We start from the raw sequence: 19898 nt of genomic DNA, 5'->3' as shown, positions 1-19898 counted from the left end.
CACTAAAAACCTGATTTGGCTGCTTTATTATTGCTTTTTGGTATTTTTAAAATATTAATTTCTTTTTTATTAATAATAAATTTTATTAATAATAATTTTTTTAAAATTATAGAGAAAGGTATAATTAACTTTATACTTGGTTGAAAACTCATAATCCAGAGTTAACACTTAATATTTTGAGGTATTACTTTTCAATGACCAACTTAAAAAATATATATACTTGATGTTTCAAAAAAGTCAGGGAGATACTGAAAGGAAATGATGCTCAAGACTGCATAAGATTCTTTTCGTTTTCTTTCTTTCTTTCTTTCTTTTTTTTGGTGGCTGACCGGTTCAGGGATCAAACCTCGGTCCTTGGTGTTATAAGCACCACACTCTAACCAACTGAGCTAACTAGCCAGCCCATAAGATTCTTATTTCAAGTGAAGGACATATGAATAAAATAAAGTTCAGGAGAACCATCACTTCTGGACACATTAGTCAACAAGAGTCATCAAATGTCATTAAAGCTTACTGAATTATGCTGGGGATTAAAGATTTAGCATTCTAATTTGAGTTTTTTTTTTTTTTTAACTGAAGGCTCATGGTCTTTGACTGAAAAAAGAACCACCACCATTTTTAAAAATATAAATGAAAATTAAGGAAACAATAACATGTTTTAAAATAATTCAACAGAGAATGGGATATGAGAAAATGCTGAACATCTTTTTAACATTTCTTAAACTTACAATTGTATTAATGCAGTTACAAAAAGAAGATATTAATCCTGTTAAGAGAACACATACCTTTAACAATTATTACTTATGTGATCCGAACAGAAGGTAATCAGATTTCAGACAGGTTACTTTATTTAAATAAATATAGACTAAGTACAACAAGATGTGCCAGGCACTGTCGCAGAGGGTATTTGGTGGAGGGAATAAGACAAACATAATGACTCTAGAGAAGAAGGGGAAGAATATGAATTATATTCCATTCCACTGGAAAGTCTGAACCCCTGGAAAGCTGAGAATATGTCATTATCTTTGTATTGTCAGCACCCAGCTGGTGCCTGGCACATTATCAAATGTAGCACTCAAATGACATATTTGTTGAAAGAATGGATCAATTTTAGCTACATGGATTATTAGAAAAGATGTTGGCAGTCTCATGGGTGGGGAACATAGGTTCAGGGAACCTTAGAGTTTTTAGCAGCACTGAAGTTTGGATCACAGTTTCCACATAGATTTTAATCATATCTGATAGGACTTTCTGGGACTAACACGGAATCCTTACTCTTTTGAAATGAAATGGGCTTAAGAGTAAAGCAAAAAGAGTAATCATATTTTTAAGTAAGGGCTAGAGGGTCCCATCTCCAGATTCAGCCATGATATCAATACCAAGCCTGAAAAGGTATCTAAGGACTTTCTGGGACTAACACGGAATCCTTACTCTTTTGAAATGAAATGGGCTTAAGAGTAATCATATTTTTAAGTAAGGGCTAGAGGGTCCCATCTCCAGGTTCAGCCATGATATCAATACCAAGCCTGAAAAGGTATCTAATCTTTTTATTACTATTTAACTCTGTCATAATGACTTTATAATCTTAATGTCATACACTGTCATGTAATCTTAATGTCACAATGAGTTCATACTCTTAATCAATCAATAGCTTAATAAAAATAAGAAAATAAGAAAACTAACCTTCCACATCATCAGGGCTGCCATCATAAAAGGACTAAATACAGTCAGAAAGCAATAGACAGAGGCAAGATCAAAGCTAGGGAACCATAACATAAAGAAAAGTAATTTAGAATACACACTGCAACTTTAAAGAATGTTTTGCTAAAAAGTATTTTGAAACTAATTCTGTGAAATCTGCTTACTAAAACATAAGCATATATTATATCAAGGAATATTATGAAGTCACTAAAAACAAACAAGGTAGATTTGAATGTGCCAATACATACCAATCTCTAACTCAGTATAAAAAGCAAGGTACAGAACAAAAGTTATAGAGGACCAATTTACATTATTTTTTGGTTATATATATGTTGTTTTTATTTAAAATTACCTGTTAATAGAAGCTACATTTCCAGTTCCAAAAAATGCTGTCACTAAGAAAAAAACCTAAATAGAGTTAAGGAAATGCTAAAACGAGTCAGAATTCATACAAATTTTTTTCGTTTAGAAAAGATACATTAATTCTACCATGACAATAATTTACTTTTACTTGTACATTGATCATGTTGTTTAAAATAAATGTTCCGCTGTGTTTTTCCCTCTGTGCCTGGCTTATTTCACTTAACATGGTTTTCTCCAAGCTCGCCCATGTTGCTGTGAATGGCAGGGTTTCATTCTTTTTTGTGGCAGAGTGGTGTTCTATGGTGTATATGCGTATATATACCACATTTTCCTTATCCAGTAGTCTGTCAGTGGCCATTTGGGTTGGTTCCATATTTTGGCTGTGGGGTAGTGTTTCATTGTGGATCTGATTTGCATTTTCCTAATAAGTAACGATGCTGAGCATGTTTTCATATGCTTGTTGGCCGTTTGTGTATCTTCTTTGGAGAAATGTTTATTAAGGTCCTTTTCCCATTTTTTGAAATAAATAAATAAATAAATAAATGTTCCACTGTATCTCCTTGTGAATGCATTTTGAAAGAACCAGATTGAAGCAGCAACATAGTGAGAACAATGAGGCCTTGGGGGTCATCTTCACGTGGTCACAAGTAACCTTGGGGAGGTTATTTTCCTCTTCCCTAACATGAGCAAGGTGGATCGTATCTGAAGCTGGCTGCTAATGATTTTTTCAAAAGAAGTATGGGGACCTAGTGCATATGGTAGATATTCAGCTGAAAGATACTTTCAGCTCACATACGCTTGCTGTATGACCACTACATGTGAAACACATGCTAGGCTCTTTGAAAGTCTCAGAAAGAAATAAGACCTCATGTTTTAAAATAACTCAGAGAATGAGATATGAGAAAATGCTGAACATATTTTAACATTTCTTAAACTTATATTTGTGTTAGTACAGAAATAAAAAGTAGGTATTAATGCTGCTGGTGTCCAAGAATTTACTGCTAGTAAGTACTTAAAATGGTGCTTGGCAAACTGAATGGGCTTGATAAATGTTAACTATTTTTTTTTATTATAGACACACACACAAAAGTGATATAGAAACACTGAAGAGGAAGTATGAATCATGACAACTTTCAGTGAAAAAGTGGCATTTGAGTTGGTGAGTTGCGCTTAAATGTATAGATCCACTCTTTCAACCAATCAGCTAACCAACCAACATCTGTCTAGTATATATCAGAGACAGAGCTAGGCACTAAGAATATAAGTACAAATAAAATAGTCTTAAAGTATTCATATAGAGATGAAGGTTATCATAATATATAGAGTAAATGAGACATTTTAAGGTAAAGAAACGGGGAAAATAAATGATATAGCCAAGAAACATTAAATAGGTATAAAGAGAGCTTAGGGTTTATTGAAAGATACAGTGATAGATGAAGCCAAGAAATATAGATTGGTGGCATATTAATAATAAGCCTTCTGCATTAATGTGGAGACAATGAAGAGTAGCAAACATTTTAGGTGAATAGCATAATCACGAAATACCAGTGACTGTATGATTCTTGGATTAGAGAGACAAATAGCTGGAGGCAGGAAATCCATTTAGGAAGCTATTTCAGTAGCCCATGTTAGAGATAAGAAGCCTGAACTGGTGCAGCAGGAGTGGAAATGGAGAATGAGCCTTTAGAAGTAGACAAGGAGCAGTTAAATATGACAACAAATTTGGAGACCTAGGTGGTTTAGAGTATGATGATGCCATTAAATGAGATGAGGCCTGCCAGAAAGGGTGACTTTGGAGAGGAGTAGCAGTTATTAGTCTCAGCAGAATGTGTGACACGTGGTTCTTGAGGTCAGGAGAGTGGTCAAGGCTAGAGAAGTAGATCTCAAGGTTGTTTGCACAGAGATGTCTGTCAAAGCTATAGCAGAGGAAGTCATTAACCAGGCAAAGTAAGAGGAGAAGGTTAATGACAGAGCTTGAAGAAAATACATATGGTTCAGGATCAGGCAAAGGAAGAGGTTTTAGAGACGAAGGATAGAGATGATATGAAAAGCTAAGAAGAGAACTTGGATTGTGTCCTGGAAGTCAGGGAAAAGAAAGAAAATCAACAGAATTGAATGTTATAGCATGGTCAAATAAACCGACTAGATTATACTGTGCAATCAGGAAGCCCTTGCAGCCCACTGAGAATATAACTTCAGCAGAGACATTCGACAGATATTGATAGAGCGCTACTATGGGCCAGGCACTGTTATAGGCTTGCGTTTATAGTACACAAATGGGGAGAAATAACAGCAGCAACTATAGATTTTTCTTTCAAGAACTTTAGTAGCAAGTGGAAAAGACAAAATGAAGCTATAATTTAGGAGAATGCAGGGTTCAAGGGGAAAAGTGTTTTATTAGTATTGGCTAAGTGTAAGAAACCTGTGAAGAGAGAGAAAGCAAAATTGAAAGTGAAAGCAAGAGGTAGAGAGGAGACAATGAGAATGTTTATTTTCTGAACCTGAGAGGTCCAGACACTGCACCACAGTAAGTTCAAAGGAAATACCTGCAATACTTAGAAATCATATATCTGATAAGAGGTTAATATCCAAAAACTATAAGGAATTCCTTCAGCTCAATAGCTAAAAAACAAATAACCTGATTAAAAAATGGGCAAAGGACCTGAATAAACATTTCTCAAAAGACATACAAATGGCCAACAGTTATATGAAAAATTGCTCAACATCACTAATCATCAGGGAAGTGACAATCGAAACCACAATGAGATATCACCTCAGACCTGTTAGAACAGCTATTACTACAAAGATGAAAGATAACAAGTGTTGGCAAGGATGTAGAGAAAAGGAAACCCTTGTACACCGTTGGTAGGAATGTAAATTGGTGCAACCATTATGGAAAACAGTATAAAGATTCCTCAAAAAATTAAAAATAAAACTGCCACATGATCCAGCAATCCTACATCTAGATGTATGTCCAAAGAAAATGAAATCAGTATCCTGAAGAGATATCTGCACTCCCTTGTTCATTGCAGCATTATTCACAATAGTTAAAACACAAAAACAACATGAATGTCCATCGACAGCTATATGGGTAAAAAAATGTCTATATATACAATGGAATACTATTCAGCCTTTAAGAAGAATGAAATCTTGCCATTCATAACAACATGAATAAACCTGGAAGACGTTATGCTAAGTGAAATAAGCCAGGCACAGAAAGACAAATACTGTATGATCTAACTTATATGTGTAATCTAAAATAGTCAAACTTAGAAACAGAGAATAGAATGATTGTTGCCAGGGGCTGGGAGAAGGGAGAAATGAGATGTTAATCAAAGGGTACAAAGTTTCAGTTATGCAAGATGAATAAGGTCTGAAGAGCTAATGTACAGCATGCTAACTATTGTTCGTAATATGTATCGTATACTTGAAATTTGCCAAGAGAGTTGATGTTAAGTACTCTTACCACAAAAAAAAAAAGAAAGAAAAAAGAAAATGGTAACTGCGTGAGGCAATGGATATGTTAAATTAGCTTGATTGTGGTGATAATTTTACAATGTATATGTATATCAAAACATCAAGTTGCAAACCTTAAATATATTCAATTTTTATTGATCAATTATACTTCAATAAAGCTGAAAAAATAAGAAATAAAAAAAGGAAATACTTCCCTATGAATCTCCTGAAGTTGGTCAGTCAGCCTTCCCAAAGTGAGACCTTATTATGCTATACTATCTTTCAAACTTCTAATACTAATAACTTTTATGACATTGCTTCTGATGTGATCCAAAAACCCTTGAGACAAATGTGTATCACATGAGTTTAGTATACAACATACATAAAAGGATACAAACTCATAACCACTGTTTCTTCTTGAGTGAAGAAAATTAAATTGAAGTTGGGAGCTGAAAGGAGACTTTAGCTGTAACGTTTTAATTTTTAAAAAATATATGAATATGTGACAAAATATTGTTGATAGTTTGAATGAGAGGAACACACACATTTGTTATATCACTTTATACTTTTTACAGTTAAAAAAATTTTTTTAATATGAACTATATAAGAAAGGTGCTAAATGGCCTCTAAGAGAATACCATCATCAAGAAATGGGCAGAAACGCCTTCTGTGTCTTCTTACTCCATTAAAACTCCATAGGAGGTTGTAGCTCTTCAAACAAAAGTCCCAACAAAGGATACAAGAAAAAAGGCCCTACGGATGTCATCCAGACAGAGCTGTCGAAACTGAGTTATATCAGTATTATAGGAGAACTGGATACTGGTAAGCTGTGAGATAATAAAAAACATATTAATGCACAATAACAGTTGACTTCTACACTCAAAGGCAAACTTACAACAACTAAGTACAAAGGCTAGAAACATACCCTGTGCTGACAAAAAAAAATCAACAATAAATCTTTCCCTATAGCTTAATTATATCTTAATAAAATCTGCCGAAATGTAAAATATGTTGTTAATAACATACTGAACAGAGCAGTAGTGTTGGTGCAAGTGTAATAAGAGTGAGAATTGGACTTTTTCTTATCTTAAACTTGCCTTCAGTTAAAAAAGAGAATTTAAAAAGTGACACAATGACCTTCAATTTGCCTGCTGAAATATTTAATATTAAGGACAGTCCCTGACCATTTACATAAATCTGATCAAAAATGCTTTTCATGTTTGCTTTAATATTCCAGGGCTGAAAGTTAAAAAACAGTAATTATTTGATATGATTCAATAAAGTTTCTCCTTTGTTGAAATTAACTGTTCTGAATTATCAATTACTCTCTATAAACTCAACTGGAAACAGCTAAGGACAGATAATTATGAAGGTATTTTTCTGCAATACTCATTTTATCTGACCTCAGTAAAGTTGTAAATATTCTATCACCAATTCTCAAAATTACCTTCAGTTCTGCAAAAGACAAAAGACATCAATTTAACTTTCTAGTTCAGCATGATAAATGTGCCCTTAAAATTTGGTTGGCTTTAGCCAATTCAAAGCATACTGTGTTGCATAAACTGCCTAATATTTGGACTGAGGCCCCAATCACTAAGGTAACAGAATAAGCATTTCAGATTAGGTTAACTAGAAAGAGAAAAACAACAGTGGGAACTTAAATGTCATCTTATGATCAAATTCATAAATTGATTTGTGACATCAAAATTCTTCTGACTAAAATAAATTGACAGAAGGAAAAACTGGATGAGAAAATAGTAAAGAACATTCTTTTCTGATCTCTTCCTTCACTTATATTGATGTCTTTTGTATCAGTGATTCTCAAGTAATCACTAAGAAAAGCCCAACCCATATATTGCCTTTAAAACAATAAAATTGTGCTTTCCTGTGATAAGTAAAAAATTTCCTTATAAATTAACAGTTAACTTGATTACTAATGCTAGATAAAATTTACAAAAGTTCTTTAAACATTAAAATTTTAAGCAGGAAAATTTCTGATGAAATAACACTGCAACTTGCTCATAGAATAGAGAATAGTTTAATAGCCTCAAATAAATGCAACAATGACTATGACAAGCTACCTTTATTTTACAGGAAACACCAGACTGTTGTAGGGTTTCTTGTTCCATGTGTATCCAGACAAACATCAAACATGACAATACTAATGGAAAGAGAGCTTCGTACCTAGGGGGTGGAGAGTGTGAATGAGGCGAACGGTAGAAATGAAAAGGAAAAAAAAAATTAAATAAAAATGCAAATTTATACTGAGAAGTCTTTTTTAAAATTAAAATAATTTTGATAATACTTCTAAGTTATAATATCCCAAATTAAATTTTCTAGACTTTCCAGAAGAACAAAGTAGGAAAGGAAAGTAACTTAAATTTTGACTCTAGTGCCACCTTTTCTGAATTTATTAAGTCTTCAGATAATTATATGTATAAAATAGTAGAGATATTTAAAATTCATTCATATGATGGATATATATATAAAACAGAAAAATATTAAGACAAAGGTAAAAAGAGAATTCCTGAGGTAAAATTATTAATATATGTAGAAGAACAAGATCAACATCCAAAATTTTCTAAAAAATTCATGCAATACAGAAACACAAAACTCAAAAGAAAATAAAAGGACCGATAAACACATGAAAATGTTTGACTTTATCGATAATTGCTGTGGGAATTAAAACAACTGTGTGTTTATTTATGTTTACCAATATTAAATTAAAATGTTGACAAGAGTGCATGAAAAAGGAACTCTCATACTCTCTATATAGGAATATACACTTTCTGGAAGACCATTTAATATTACATATCAAGAATCTCAAAAATATTCATATGTTTTCATATATTATAATCCAATAGTGCCATTTCTAGGACTTTATCCTGAGAAAATAAGCAGACATATGTACTACAATTCTCATTATTAAAGATGTTCGTTGTGAGGGCCGGCCCCGTGGCTCACTCGGGAGAGTGCGGCGCTGGTAGCGCCAAAGCCGTGGGTTCGGATCCTATATAGGGATGGCCGGTGCACTCACTGGCTGAGCGTGGTACAGACCACACTGTGCTGAACCGGTCAAAAAAGAAAAAAAAAAAAAAAGATGTTTGTTGTCATATTGTTTACAGAAGGAAAAAGAGAAAACAACCTACATGTGGTTAAATATTGAATGGTACCATCTATAGGCTGGAAGGTAATATGGACACAAGAACAAAGGAGAAATGTTCATGAGAGAATACAGTGACTTTTCTAAACCATTTCTACCCTAGGTTAGTGTAAGTGTTCCACTTTGTAATCCCTAAACACTCTATTATAGAACTTAACATGCTATCTTAATCACATGTTTACTTGTATGCACCTCCTATTAGTTCATAAAATCTTTGAGTCTGTGTCTGTCTTGTCATCACTGCAGGCCCACTTCACAAGAAGTATTTGTTGTATGAGTTACTGACCTAATGAGAAGTTACAAAACAAAACCTACGTCCCTTTTCAACAGCTGAACCCCACACTGTATGGCACTGTTTCTTAGATATGAGAAAGCAAAAGAAACAAAATGCTTTAAACTCTACCACAGATCATAAACTAAAACACTGCAGACTGGGCAGAAAGAAGCATTTAGGTTTGAGAAAGCATACATTAATCACTTGGTATATAAGATTTAGAATGCTCAAAGATATGAACAGATTCTACATATATGAGAAATATCATTAGTAAAACAAGTACAGAAAACTACAAAGCAGTACCATTTTTGGCCTATTAAAATAACACTTGATATTATTCTTTAAAAATAAATTTCAAATACTGTTAAGGATATGAGAAATAGCACCTCTCATAGTTTGTCAAAGATTATAAATTGGCACTGTTCTTAAGACAAAAGTTTAAAAAAAAAAGTTCATACCCAATGATCCACCTATACTAATCTATTGAGAAGCAGACAGAGGAAATAATCTAAACTATGTAAAAAGCTTACGCATAAAAACATAACTCAATATATTATCTGTAATAATAAAAAGCAGAAATAGATAAAATGATCAAAAATAGAAGAATGGTGGAATCAAGGTGCATCCACATCATAAAATATTAAATATCTATTAAAATGGTGACAAGGAAGCTTATAAGCCACCTGGGAAAATGCTTCTGAAAAACTGTTAAGTAGAAAAAAAAAAATACAAAATAGTACATGTACTATGATTAACCCTATGTTAAAAAAGATACAAACAGAGCTAAGACTAGAAAAAAATATACCAGAACACCAAGAGGAGAAGTAGAGTTAATAAATGATTTTCTCTCTCACCCTTACTTTCCAAAATGTGGTGATACTATTTTTACAATGATTAAAAAAAGAGTTGGGGCCGGCCCGGTGGCGCACTGGAGAGTGCGCCGCTTGAGAGTGTGGCGGCGCTCCCGCCGCGGGTTTGGATCCCATGTGGAGACCGGTTCCCGCTCACTGGCTGAGCATGGTGCGGGTGCAACACCGAGGGTTGCGATCCCGTTGCCGGTAAGTAAAAAAAAAAAGACAAAAAGGAAAAAAAAAAAAAAGAGTTGAAAAACAAAGATTTAGAATGCCTATATCCTGGCCATTGTTTAAAATGCAGTTCAACCTCCACATGAATGTTTGATGGCACCAATTCAGCTCCCCTACTCCAACTCTCTCTCTAGACATTCTTCATATCACACAATTCACAACTTAATTCACAATAACTTAATTGTTCCATTTCGTAATTGTATAACATTGTAAAATACAGTCTTCACTTTGCAGCTACTTATAGCTCAATTGTATGTCTTTTAGTACAGTAATTTTTTCTCTGTATGCCTACATAGTGCTCAGGACAGTAAAGATATAAAAGAGAAAACAATTGTTGACTAAATAAATCAAGAAGGTGCATCTTCTGAGCAAAAGGGAACAATGGTTTCTTTAAAATATTCGCAGTTATATAAAAGTTATTCTTTCTTACTATATAAAAACATAAATTCCATAGTTCTACAAATAATGCTATACATTTATTTTCTTTCAAAAACTATACATTATGATCACTTTCTTTTGTAAAATGTAGATAAACAAATCAGATAAAGACAATCTTCTTATGGGACTTTACCTCTTAAGACAATCAATATTTTGTATAAAGTCTGCATATCTGAATTAATAAACTGAAATACCAATAAAATGTCATCACAGGCTCAGAGAGAACATAATGAAACCTTACTAAATTAGAATCAGCTGGTTTGATCTCTGTGCAAACTGAATAGGGCTGACAAGGCATTTAGCTTTGTATTTGCTAAGCAAAAGAATAATATCAACAAAATTTCAGAGGGAAATGTTTGACCAACTTAAGTGAACAAACTACTTTCAAGTATTGCAATAGCTTCCCTTTGCATAAAATAATTAAGTGCTGGTTAAAAATGAATCTTCCTTATTTATTAAATTAAGGATGCATTGTTAGAATTTAGGATTACTGTGTCTCTGTAATAAAATAAAATTGCGTTTCTTTTAAATACCCTGTAATTCTGAATATTCACTAATTTACATTGAAAACCCTTAAGATCATCCAAAATAGTGATGCTGAACCATAACAGGTGGACTACGTTATGCAAAACTGATTTGACACTAAAAAAAAATACTAATTGAAATTATTACACTGTGCTACTTTGAAATACCCTTTTGAATTTTTTGGCAAAGCTAAATATAGTTTCTGGTGTTGAATAATATATCTCTTAATGCATTCGTTAATAAGATCATACTCAGCATCAATATTCTGATTTTAGGCATGAACTATTCACTTTTTAAATTTTCTTAAATTAAATATACTTATTATAATCTGTTTTGGTATCTCTCATGAATATTAAATTGATGATTTAAACACTACAATACTTATCCCCAATGTAAGTTACATGATTAACTCACTCTACATTACAAAACAGTTTTTTCACTCAAAATTAAACTTTAACTATTCTTCCTTCTTTCCTTCCTTCCTTCATTTCTAATCCAGTAAACCAGATCTATTTCTAGGCTTGTTTATATTTTTAATCTACTATACTTTTGTTTGAATCTGTTTATTCCTTTAGAATTTGAAGGTTCAAAAAATAAAAGAGCTTACCGATTATTGAGTGTATAGAAGTTAGCAAATATTTCTGGACCCTCTCAAACATTTATTTCCATAAGCCAACTTCTGGGTTTGAGAAAACCTGTGTCACCCCAAACTGGTGGGTTAGAATAGAAATTACTATTTTTTCTGTTTTCTTATCTAGATTAAAAACTTGTGCATATTCTAATTCATTTTTACTTTGATAGATTCTAATATAACAAAATTATTTATCCTGAAATTGCATCAATAGAGGGGAAAGCACGAAGGGTTTTAAGGTCTCATATTTATCACTCTTGAATAAGAATAGCTGGATGCTGACTTCAAGTTTTATTTGAAAGTTCAAAGTTCTAAATTTCAAAGCAAGCCCACCTTAAGATCTCATTTGGTGACTGGTGAAAACTTCCATGATCTATTTCATCTTCATAGCTGTGGCGCACATGTGGTTAGGCAGGGAGAAGGGAAAAGACAGGAGGTGTGGGGAGTTTTGGTGAGAGGAAGTTTAATGTCCTACTGGATCATCTTCTATCTAGGGACAATAAGAACTCCTGTGGTCTAGGTACTTATGATGCTAGGGTCTACTATGAAAAGATTTTGAGAGCATCTCTGTAATTTTGAATTAGGGCAACTAAGTCTCCTAAAGAGTGAACCCAAGCTTTGGACCCAATATGGCTTTACAAAATCATCTAAACTACAAATAATCTGTTGATAGCACAATGGTGAATCCCTAAGTTTAGATTAATTTAGATCAAAATCCTATATTTGAGCCAGTTTTGAACAATGAATGATGTTTATTCAATTTGTTCTATTCATTGTTTGTTATAAATGGCTTTACAAAATCATCTAAACTACAAATAATCTGTTGATAGCACAATGGTGAATCCCTAAATTTAGATTAATTTAGATCAAAATCCTATATTTGAGCCAGTTTTGAACAATGAATGATGTTTATTCAATTTGTTCTATTCATTGTTTGTTATAATGTACACATTTCTCACCCTCACAAAGATTTAAGCAAGGATGAAATAAAATTCAGAAGCAAGTATTCTTTTGTCTAATGTAAATGAGGAAAGTATACCATTCTCTTCACTGAATTCTAGAGCATTCTTCAGTATTTACCTCAAATCAAGCTAGATTCTTTTTTTTTTTTTTTAATAAGAAAATTTTAATCTTAAAAACAAATTCTTTAAGTTTTGGAAAATATTCTGAAAGTTGGATCAAAGGGATATTTGAGCTATAATACATGTTAGAGTAAGAATACAAATAAAATATTACATTCAAAGAAGAATGAATTAAAGCATAATTTAAAATGTATAAAAGTAATGCCACAAAAGCTAAGATCCCTCTAACTCTTTATCTGAGAATTAAAATTCCTCCATAATTAACCAGAATTTTCTAACACTGTAGTTAAATAAAATTCTAGCAGCTTAAAATAAACAAAAAGACAAAGACAGCAGGCAATGCTATGAAAATGACAAGAAAAAGAAAACAGAAGATTATGAATCAAGTTATATACAATCCTTATAGAGTAGAAAATATTTACACTTTATCCCTCAAGATATACAAAACATTTTTCATTTCCAGAGGTTAAATACTAATAAGAGAAAATGTCAATACATCATTTAAAACTTGCTACTATAAAATTAAAATTTTTAAAAAGTTATACCCTGTACTTAGAAGTAGGTAGGTTGACATCAAGGAAAGAAGTATGCTAAACAACCGCTGAAAGAGAATCGTAGAACTCAGTAGTGGCAGAACCAAGGAAGAGGCTGCAATAAAACAAAGCAGGTCATCTGTTAGTACAAAAGACACAAAAAAATGTTAGTTTAGAAACCCTGAATAAAATATTATCACTTATGGCATTTCATTGTTTGTGTGACCTTTAACGTGAGGCTATATTTGCCCTACTCATTTCTTTAGGAAATCAGAAACTTTATTTTTTTTTTTTCCCTTTTTGTCTTTTTTACTGACCGGTAATGGGATCGCAACCCTCAGTGTCGTGCCCGCACCGGTGACGGGCAATGGGATCGCAACCCTCGGTGTTGCGCCCGCACCGCGCTCAGCCAGTGAGCGGGAACCGGTCTCCACATGGGATCCGAACCCTCGGCGGGAGCGCCGCCGCACTCCCAAGCGGCGCACTCTCCAGTGCGCCACCGGGCCGGCCCAGAAACTTCATTTTTTAAACTAAAATTATATTTCATTGTTTCAACTATATTTTGGTTTAAGTAACTCCGATTTTCTCAATTTATATTCAGCCTAGATCACTATAATAATACTAACTCTAAATGAATAATTTGTTATTTTCTAATTACTCGAGATTCAGCAACTCTTCTCTTAATGAGGCATTTATGTCTTAGTTCAAAGACAATTTACTCCCCAGAAACTGAATTTTCCCAATCCCCTCCTCCTCCAAGTTTTCCCACTGTAAAGTATGCATTAACAGTTGCCATGTGCCACTTGGAAAACTGGAAACAGTAGAGAACGACTTCACCATACCTAAGAGTCAAAACGAGAGTAATCTTAATAAATGAAGTAATCTTTCCCTACAGGATAAGAAAAGCAACTACCTCAGTGGAAGAAGAGCAGATGAAGAGGAGTGCAATAAAACATAAAACTCTATTTCTATTTTTTGGAAAGGAAATGTGCATAACTTCTTAATCCCCGCCAGAGTATGGAGATAGACAGCTTGAGATGGAATCCTAGCTGAATCACTTATTATTAACTGTTTAACTGTGGGGCAAGTCTGTTAACCCATCTAAGCAGAAGTTTACCCATCTGTCAAAGAAAGATAACATTAAAAAATTGTTGTGAGGTTTAAATGTAATTTCAAGGCTAGTCAGTTAGCTCACTTGTGAGAGCATGACGCTGATAACACCAAGGTCAAGGATTCGGAACCCATACTGGTCAGCTGCCCAAAAAACAAAATAAATACAATAAAAAAATTTTAAAAGTACATATAATTTCATCTACAAAATGTTCCCTGAGCACAGTGCCTGGAGATAGTACTTAGTAACTGTTAGCTACTATTATTACTACTTATAAATTAAATGTAAAGACAATTTCATTCAAAGTCAAATCACACTGCAAGATTTAAGAATATGTAAGTTATATTTCTAACACCCATAGATAAGTACCTTCTGACTTTTTTCAGATGTGTAGTTCCAAAAATGTTATCATCACCTGATACATATTTTAACTGAAAGAAATAATGTTTCAATATTTCTTATTTTTAAAGTCAGTTCAAATGAGAAGTCTTCTGTAAAACTGTAAATATTTTCTGTCCTTGTTTTAGTTTCATCTAAAGGATTGATAAGGTGCTAAATGATAAATAAGAGTCCCTCCTCTGAACCCCATTCTGGTTAGAACCAGTTTTATAACACATAACCCATTTGGAGATCATAGCATATAAGCAAAAATGCTCATTGGAGCTAGACCATGAAGTATCAGTGCCTGAAAGGGATCTCTAGAGAAATTGATGACTTAACTATGAGTCAACTATTTCATGTCTTTGGTAGATATTCTCTAGTACCTAGCTCTATCAATCCCAAGGAGGGAATCTGTTGTTTAAAATATATGCCCAGAGTGACATTTATGTGTTTGAAGAACAACAGCATAGAGTGATTCTGAACCTCCTCCTTACCCTTTCAAAACAATGATAAAATCAATGAGGACAATAAATGAAATTATACAGGATACTCCAAATATGGAAAGAAGCAGAGGGAGTATTATATCATAAGCATGTGTGTTCTATTACCACATAAGAAAATATGACAGAATAGAGATCAATCCTAAGAGTCATATTAGTACAAATAAATGGGCTCAACTTGCCTTTTTTAACTTTGAGCTTTTGTTTTTTTAGCAGGTGGCCATTAGAGGGATCAGAACCCTTGACCTTGGGCCGGCCCGGTGGCGCACTGCTACAGTGCGCAGCTTGGGAGTGCGGCGGCGCTCCTGCCGAGGGTTCGGATCCCACATACAGACCGGTTCCCGCTCACTGGCTGAGCGAGGGGCGGGCACAGCACCGAGGGTTGCGATCCCGTTGCCTGTCCTGGTCCAGTGCGGGCGCGACACTGAGGGTTGCGGTCCGTTGCCGGACACGAAAAAAGACAAAAAGGAAAAAAAAAAAGAACCCTTGACCTTGATGTTTCAACTTGATTTTTTTAATTAAAAGAAAAAAATTTTCAAATTGGTGCATAAAGCAAAACCTAACTCTGCTGAATGCAAGACCCAGACTTAAAACACAGTGGTTCAAACTGACTAAAAATAAAAGAATGGAGCAGGCAAATGGAAACAGTAAGAAATCCAAGGGTCCAGTTCTAATACCAAACAAATACTTCAGGACAAAAACAATAAGCAAGGCAAAGAAGAACACCTTATGAAGTTAAAAGCCACATTCCACAGTTATGATGTAACCGTTATGAGTCTTTTGCTCCAAACAACATAGCACCACCCATATAAAACAAAAATTACAGGAGATGCAAAATGTATAGAAATATACTAATAACAGAAAAGTTTAACACACTACTCTCAATACAAGAGGATAAATGGACAAAAAAAATGAGTAAGGATAGAAAACGACATCACCAACAAGTAGAGATTCTGGATATATATTGAATATTATAGTCTCATAATAAAGAATATACCTTCTTCTCAAGTAAACACGAAATATTCACAAAAAACTGATCATATACACTAAGGCACAAAGACAATACAAGTAGATTCCATGAAGTAGAAATATTATAAAAACCCTCTCAGATACAATGCAATAAAACTCGTAATTAAAAATGAAACTAGGCTGGCCAGCAGTTAACTCAGTTGATTAGAGAGCACAGTACTAGTAACACCAAGATCCAGGGTTTGATCCCTGTAACAGCTAGCACTCCTCCCACTCCCCCCCCTAAAAAAAAAACTAAACTAAAAAATAAAATGCACTTCCACCTGAAAATTCAAAACTTTCTATTAAACAAGTCTTGGGTGAAAGGAGAAATACAGAAAGTATAGAATTTCTTTAAAATAATGGTAACCAAATCACTGTATCAGAATTCATGGAATATTTTCTCAGTGATCAGAAGGAAAGATGGAACTTTAAACAAACATAAGAATGAAAATGAAAGGACTAAATTTAAATTCCTAATTCAAAAAAGCAAGAAAAAAAAGAACAAAAAAGTAAACCAAAAGAGAGCTGAAGGAAGAAAGTAATTTTAAAAAAATCAATGAGGTAATGAACATAAATTAATAAATCAAAATCCAGGTTCTTTGAAAAAATAAACAAAAAAAGACAAACCACTACCTAAGTTAATCAAGGAAAAAAGAGAAAACATCAAATATACAAAATAAGAAATGGTAAAGAAAATGCCTAATAATACAGAGGGAATTTTTAAAAATCATAAGAGACTACTTTGCATCTCTCTATGCAAACAGATTTGAAAATCTAAAAGAAATGGATAATTCCTTAGGCAAATACAGTTTTCCAAAACTGACCCCAGTACAGACAAAAAGCTTTAAAAAACCAGTTTCGGATAACAGATACAGAAAGTTATCAGGGAACTACATAACAAGAAAGGACAATGTTCAGATAGTTTCATGGGGGAATTCCTTTTTTTAAATTTAAATCATGATTTATTTCACAAGCGAATTCTTCCAAGACTTTATTGACCAGATAGACCTGATGCTAAATAAATTATTCCTGAATATAAAAAATAAAAGAAAACTTCAAAATTCTTTTTATGGAGTGGGTATAATATTGATACCTAAACAATATATATGGAACAAAAAATAAAAGACTGATATAATTTATGAATGCTGATGAAAAAATCTTAAATAAATATCAGCAGACTCCAATATAAATCAAGAAAATAATATACTATAATCAAGTGTGTCTTAGGGGTTTGTTTATAGCAAGAATGCAAGGATGGTTTGATACCAGAACATCTATTAATATTATTCACCATATTAATAGGCCCAAGTAGAAAAACCATATTATCTCCATAGATGCTGAAAAAGCCTTTGATAAAATTCAACACCCGTTCCTAAGAAAATGTCTGAATAAAACCAGAATGCACATACTTACTATAACATGACATAAAGATATAAAGATAGATATGGAGTGATAACCAGGAGATATTATTAAGAGAGAGAGAAAGAGTGTGTGTATGTATAAAGTTAAATATATATACACTACAGTTCTAAAGCAAACATCTTCCTTAATGGGGGAATGCCACGAGTATTCCCACTAAGGTCAGGAAAAAGCAATGAGGTCTACTATCTCCACTATTTAACATTATTCTGGAGGTACTAGCCAATGCAACTAAACAAATACAAAAACAAAAACAATCAGAGGTATAAAAATAGGAAAGGGGGAAATAACACTATCTGTATTTGTATCTGGCATGACAGTATACCTGGGGAATTCTAGAGAACCAATAATAAAGCTAACTCAACTCTGGGCCGAGCCCGTGGCGCACTTGGGAGAGTGCAGCGCTGGGAGCGCAGCAGCGCTCCCGCCGCGCGTTCGGATCCTATATAGGGATGGCCGGTGCGCACTGGATGAGCGCGGCGCAGCCAGTCTCAAAAAAAAATGACAAAAAAAATAAAAATAAAAAAATAAAGCTAACTCAACTCAAAGAATTCATCAAAGAAGTAAGGTATAAATTAATCAACAACAATCAATAGCAATTATATAAAATAAGAACTAATTACAATATACAATAAATGAGAAAAACCATTTGCATTAGCAACAAAAAAAGATAAAATATTTAGAAATATATTAAATGAGAAATATTCAAAGCCAATGTGAAGAAAACTATAACATAGTTGTTTTGGAGGCACAAAAGTAGACTAGAACAAGTGGAAAAACATCCCTTGTTTTTGGTTAGAATGTATCAACATGATCCACAATCAAAATATATCTTTTCTCTAAGTTAATATATAAACTTGAAGTGATCTCAATAAAAATTCCAGTAACCTTTTTTGTGATGTTAGAAAAGTTGATCCTAAAGTTCACATTTTTATTACAATACACTACAAAGTCTCTATAACTAAAACAGAGGTACACAAATAAACAAATAAATGGAATGGAACAGAAAGTGCAGAAATAGACCAGTGCATCTAGTGTAGGACAAAAGTGGTATGTCAAGGCATTGGGGCAAATAAAGCCTGTATTAATAAATAATACTGGGTCAACTGGATAGCCATTTGGGAAAAAATAAAAGTAGATCCATTCCTCAAACTATACATAAAAATAAACTCTAAATAGATCAAGAATTAAAATGTAAAAAATAAAACTATGCAAGTATTAGAAGTAAACATGAGTGAATTCCTTTATAACTAAGGTATCAGAGAAAGCTTTCTAACTATGATTAAAAATCTAGATGTATTAAAAGGAGATAACGGGTTACATAAAAATAAAAATCCTTGCATTACCAGAAACACCATTAAGCATGGTCAAAAGACAAATTATAAACTGAGAAAAAATTTTGCAATATCTATCGTAAATAAAAGGCTAATAAAACTAATTTATAAAGAATTTTTTAAAATGGGAAGCAAAAGGACCAAAAATCCTGTAGAAAAGCAAGGGAAAATATGAATAGATAATTCCCAAACAGAGATATAAAAATGGCATGTCAGCATGTGAAAAGATGTCTGACTTCACTTATAAGAAAAACAAATTAAAAACACACCAAGATACCATTTCTCAAACATAAGATTGGTATAAATTCAAAGCCTGAAAATAACTGATTGGCATTGGCATAAATTTATTGATTGGCATACATTAAAAAGCTGTTGGTAAGGGGCCGGCCCGGTGGCGCACTGCGCTAGTGCGCCGCTTGGGAAGCGCGGTGGCACTCCCGCCGAGGGTTCGGATCCCACATACAGACCGGTTCCCGCTCACTGGCTGAGCGAGGCGCGGGGGCAACACCGAGGGTTGCGATCCGGTGCCGGACACAGAAAAAGAAAAAATAAATAAATAAACTTCATTGTGAGGCAAAGAACTGCCCATCTGAATGTCCTCTACTTTTAGTTGACATGGCCAGCCTGGGAGAACTCTAAATCTAGTAGAGGGCATGGAAATGGGCAGCAAGGAAATAATTATATATTGAATATCTATTACGGACATTTGATATAACATACACTGTATTATTTAGTCTTCTTATTTTATTTATTTTCATCAGCAACTCTACAGTAGGTGGTGTTAATTCCATTTTATAATTTATATAAACTCTGATCTTTCTGCCCATGACCAAAGTTCATGATCTTTCCATGTTACTCTATTCCTGTCAGGAAAATGGCTATTTATAGTCT

At 33.5% G+C, this 19898-nt stretch overlaps 1 protein-coding gene across 1 annotated transcript in view; it reads right to left on the bottom strand.

Moving 5' to 3' along the window:
• The window catches only part of PIGN (phosphatidylinositol glycan anchor biosynthesis, class N), a gene marked incomplete at its 5' end in the record, with an annotated part of 133911 nt that overhangs the window by 37623 nt on the left and 76390 nt on the right, over window positions 1-19898 (bottom strand). Inside the window, 5 exons of the mRNA XM_008567542.1 lie at window positions 1684-1759; window positions 2054-2109; window positions 6261-6347; window positions 7602-7704; window positions 13264-13366. Coding sequence (XP_008565764.1) covers window positions 1684-1759; window positions 2054-2109; window positions 6261-6347; window positions 7602-7704; window positions 13264-13366 — 425 coding nt within the window. The remainder of the gene's footprint in view (window positions 1-1683; window positions 1760-2053; window positions 2110-6260; window positions 6348-7601; window positions 7705-13263; window positions 13367-19898) is intronic.

Source organism: Galeopterus variegatus, unplaced genomic scaffold (genome assembly GCF_000696425.1).
Source record: "Galeopterus variegatus unplaced genomic scaffold, G_variegatus-3.0.2 Scaffold328, whole genome shotgun sequence".
Lineage (NCBI taxonomy): Eukaryota > Metazoa > Chordata > Mammalia > Dermoptera > Cynocephalidae > Galeopterus > Galeopterus variegatus.
The sequence above is the reverse complement of the archived record's forward strand: the minus strand, read 5'-3'. Positions and strand labels throughout refer to the sequence as shown.